This window comes from Cibotium barometz, chromosome 6 (assembly GCF_041138505.1).
Source record: "Cibotium barometz isolate CiBa-2024 chromosome 6, ASM4113850v1, whole genome shotgun sequence".
NCBI classification, from domain to species: Eukaryota; Viridiplantae; Streptophyta; class Polypodiopsida; order Cyatheales; family Cibotiaceae; genus Cibotium; species Cibotium barometz.
Window position 1 is genome coordinate 32882220 of NC_141051.1, and position 4948 is coordinate 32887167.

The window sequence follows — 4948 nt, forward strand, 5'->3', positions numbered from 1 at the left end:
GGTGTATGGTAGTCACATAAGTCTGCCCAACCCACCTCTTTGAGAATTTGAAGGATGGAGACGTCTTTTAGGGCTTGAGGGTTGGGATGTGTGTGGTGGTGTATGGTGGTTTACCACACAAGCAAGCTCAGAGAGAAGTGCTTGTACCCATGATCCATGTAAGAGTCTGAATTTTCGTGCTGGCCATGGGCTGGGACTAAGGGGAGAATTACAAACTTCGCTCCTATGCAAGAGAAGCCAGAACACAGGTAAGCTTAGGTTGGCCATACTGCTTTGTACGGGTCTTCACACATGTGGTGGAACCAGGTTTTTAGGGGAAAGGTGCACGAAATCCCTAAAATCGGGGGAGATCTCCCTCGCCCATCTCCTCTGTCTCTTAGCCCACCCTATTTTAATGGAGAAGGTCGAGGATTTACGACATAAGTGTGTAAAACCCTTTGAGATTGCTTGTGGGAACATTTGGATTACCATAAGAGCTCGTATTAGTGGGCTCCAAGAGTCCCACTTTTGACACCTTGGAAGTATGGGTTTCAAAAGAAGGTCAAGGTTCTTTCAAGCCTTCAAGTTGAAGTCTAGGGTAGCCAGGCTAGAGAACATGACATGAGTGGAATCTGCCCACATGATCCATCCCAAAATTGAGCCCAAAATTGAGTAAAAGAAACTTGGCTTTTCAAAAAATGAGGGTAATAAAATTGAAATTTTAAACCCATGGCTTCTAACCACCATGGTTGCTAGTGACCCTTGGCCTGCCTCTCTGTCCCTCCCATGTCCTCTCTCTCACAGATCGCAGGCAAATTCAAGCTTTACTGCCCTTTTTGGCTATGGAGATGCAGTGAGCTTTAACGTTTTTCACATACTGCTGAGGCCATCAACATACACTAGCTAACCTCTCCCTCCTGCTGTTTCTGTGCCTCTTCCTGGTTTGCCCCCTACTTTTTCACAGTGTTGCAGATCTTCACGCGCAGGCTTTCGTGTTAAGCACAGTGATCTCTGCAGATTTCTGTGCATCCACAGAGTTGTGTATAAGCTTCCGCGGGGGTGTCGTGGTTTTGATCTGCACCGTTTGAGCTTCACATTTCGCCATCTCTGCGGCTCAACAGAGCTGGATCTGCGAGTCTGCAACTTTTGAGCCATAGGGTTTCAGGGATAGATTGTGTGCCCTAGCGCAGGGTTTCTTCTTCTGCACTCATGCGGGCCGGGACAGAATTTGACTCGGAAGCGGGCAGGCCTAATGTGGCTTCTTCATCGACTTCGCCAGATGCTACATTTTGCAGGCGGGGTTTTTCCTGCTGATGCACACTCCGATGCAGTTCAGCCATGTAGAGTAAATGCATTTTCCCGAGAAGAAGATCAAGAAGAAGAAGAAGAAGAAGAAGAAGCGAGATTACATGGGAAAGCTAGAAGAAGAAACATCTGTTGTCTTGGGGGAACCACCTGCACCAGACTCGCTTTCCTGCTGCTGCTCAAAGTCGACATGGGGATGGCTGCTTTCAGTTATCCTCGGTTTTTATGTGCTGGTGTTTGCCCTTTGGTCGATTCGTTTCCGCGGGAGCAATGGCAGTGACTCACAACCCCCTTCCTCAGCTCCGTGGATACGTGAGTTTTGCCTAACCCTATACCTAGTCTCTCTCTGTTTTTTTGTTTGCCCCAACTCCGTGTAATTGTTTGAGTTCTGTTTACCTTAACCAGTTATGTTTACCCTAACCCTAAGTGCTATTATATGGGTTCTGTTTTCCATAACCGTAGTTGTTACTGTAATAAAGTTTTTATCTCAACCCTAGATTCGGTTTTCTGTTCTGAAGTGGGTAACAGATTTTCCTAAGTAAACAATGTAGGTTGGTTTTCCTTCATCTCAGGTTTTCTCGCCCTCCTCTTGTCCCCTATTTTGGCATTATTGAATTTATGACACCTAGCACACAGATCTGCAGACATTTCAACACCTGCAGCCTGCCTTATGTTCCTGTAGCTCATTTGCATCATTTTGCAATTCATTTACCTGTCTAATCAAACAGACAACATGCATGCACGCATATGTGCAGGTGCACATTCAGATCAATTTCTGATGTGTAACGACTGTTAAATTGCCTCACCCTTGGATAATATGGGACCCTCTGACAGGAATTTTTTAGGGGAACTTTTTATTTTGCTGAAAGACATCTTCTTATACTGTAGTTTTGTGCAGAGTGTTTTTAGGTTCTGCTCCCCAAACATGTTTGCTTTGACTAATCTAGCTTGCTTCACAACTCGATTTAATAACATTTATCTGAAAAGATGGTGCCTAGCTTAAACATGTTAATTGTGTCTTTGGAATGACTTATCTCACAATGTACCTGCATGATGAAATCTCTGCCATTCCAATGACTTACTGTGAGCATGATGAGCTACACAACATGATTTTGGCATTGTTTTTTGGTAGTGCTTCTTGGAACCAGACTTCTTGTGACAGGATCAGTTTTTTGAGTTTTTTTTTTGGTGGCCATTTTGGACAGCTCATATTGAAGCCAGCTTTAGGCTGAGAAGGTCAGTCTCAGCAATTAATGCAAGTCTTCCACAACTACAGGTTGACTTGCAGTATGAGATTGGCATACCAGACACTCAGGTAAAAATTATGTTGTGAGATGATGGAGGTTGCTTGGGTTTTTAATCTGGGCTTTCCAGTAATGGCCTCTCTGATGACATTTTGACAGATTGATATCGTTTCAGTGGTCCCATTGTCATCTACAAACTGGACCGAAGTATGTTTCACGGTTTCTCCTGACCTTTCAAATGATTCCATAGAACTTGCAGAAACAAGCCTGTTGAAGGATATGTTTGTGGAGCTCTTCATGCAACGATCAGCCAATTTGTCTCTAACAAATGATATCTTTGGGAAAGTTTCCGATTTTGAAGTGCTGCATTTCCCGGGTGGAATCACGGTGGTCCCACAACAGCCAGGCTTTCCGCTCTCGAAAGTCCTCGTGCTCTTCAATTTTACTCTTCACAATTCTCTTTCACATATAAACTGCAACTTTGCAGAGTTTCGGCAGCAGCTAGCAAATGGGATCATCTTAAAGCCCAATGAGGTATGTAAATTTTCACTTTTTTGAAAGCATTCTGGTTCATGAATGCTTTCATGTTGTGGGCAGTGACGTGATACTGTGCATTGGGTATGTGCAGAGCTTGTTTGTACAGTTGACAAATTTGGAAGGGTCAACCCTTAAGTCACCACTGGTTGTACAGACCTCCATTTTACCAGTGGTGGGAATATTGCTTCCAACTACAAGGCTCAAGCAGTTAGCAGAGGAGATAATTGCCTCTCCGAGAAGGAACCTTGGACTGAACCATACCTTATTTGGGAGAGTAAAAAAAATAGAATTATCCTCATATCTCCAGTATAGTCTTGAACCTGCTCAAACACCAAGCCCGAGTCCTTCTCCAGTTCCGTCTTTTCCACTGGATTTGCCACCTGGTTCACGTAGTGCTCCCAGGCCGGGAGGTTCCAGAGGGCACCAATGGCATTCTCCAGCAACAGCTCCGTCAGATTCTCCCCATCTCCACAGGGCCAGAGCTCCTGCTTCCGAAGGCTTAGCAGCTGCTCCCCAGCACCATCATCACCACCATCGTCATAATTCAGCGGTTTGGCTGGCTCCAAGTGGTTTCACATCACGTCAGTCCCCTTACCTTTCCCCCTCACCTTTATCCAGCCCTCATTCATCTGAGCATTCTTCTGGTTATAAGGCACCCTCTACATCTCCGTTTCTTTCTATTCCAGCTACTGCACCATCTGATCCAGGTAAATTTCATCTACCTGAAGGCCCGACTCCAGCTGATGGCTCCTTTGTGAAGTCTCCAATAGAGGCTCCGACGTCGAAAGTTTCTGGGCCTTCAGAGTCCCATGAAAGGAGTGCGTTTGTCCCTATTGCTTTTCCAACTTCTTCTGGTGAGTCTTCTAGTCTCTCTTCTTTTTGTGAGGGGAGTGTATGCTTCTGGAAGGTAGCAGGGAACTGATAGGTTCGCAATGTTTGCAGCAATCATCTTGGGGGTCCCTTCATGGGTCATTGTGGTGTTGCTTGCTTTGTTGATTGGGATTTGGTGATAGCTTTGAAATTGGGATGCTGTGGAGGTGATGTCAAGCTAGTTCACTTCGACTCAACATGAGAGCTGGAAGTGTTCTGGGAAAACCTGTACCGTATGTTTTATAGTTCTGTCTCATGTATTATACTGGAGATACTACTGGTGTCTTGGGCTGCAATTTGGCCCCATTCCAGGATAAAGTCTTGCGTCGTGATACCTGCCAAGTTTGGGAAACAAACAGGGTTTTGGGAGTTTTCTTGGCTTGTTACTATGGAAAAGCTCAAGTGCTGTGTAGAAACCTGCCAAGTTTTTATTGGGCTAACAACTGGTACAAAATGCTGCTTCCAGTTGGGATTCCTCCCATGTTTTTTACTATGGACATTTCAGTCTAAAATACGATTTTCTGAGTATTATCAGAGTACTGCTATCTAAGATCTTTTCAAGCTATCATATAAGTGTAGTTAAATGGGCTGCCATGTGTATATATGCTGGATCAAAGCACAAGCTTTGAAGTTTCTTTTTCCTTATCAACCTGGAATTTGTAATTTGCCTCGTGAGAATTGATGGTCATGATCTTTAAGTTTTTTTTAAGGTGATTAAGCCATGATTAAAAGCTTTAGAGGGCAGGAACGTCAATCTGATTGATGTGGTTGTAGGGATTTGTGTAGAGTATTTTAACCATTCAAGTGGCTTGGTCAGATGCCCACCACGGGGCCAGGTAGTTCAGTTTACACTATATCCCAAGGTAATTCTGGGATAAGAGTTTAACATACATTTGGTCTCATGTTCATGTCATGAGAGTTGTTTATATATCTTGCCACATTTCCATACTCTACATTATCAACAATATACACCATATCATTTGGATAATCTACCTTGAGATCATCTTGAAATG

At 44.1% G+C, this 4948-nt stretch overlaps 1 protein-coding gene across 1 annotated transcript; it reads left to right on the forward strand.

Annotated features, from left to right (window-relative positions):
* The first annotated feature begins 678 nt into the window (after positions 1-678).
* LOC147637655 (uncharacterized) lies at positions 679-4500 on the forward strand. The gene is made up of 5 exons (XM_086799482.1): positions 679-1596; positions 2490-2599; positions 2688-3062; positions 3157-3919; positions 4008-4500. Exons 1-5 carry the CDS (start codon positions 1329-1331, stop codon positions 4073-4075), a joined length of 1584 nt encoding a protein of 527 aa, XP_086655608.1. The 5' UTR covers positions 679-1328; the 3' UTR covers positions 4076-4500.
* The last annotated feature ends 448 nt before the right edge of the window (positions 4501-4948 follow it).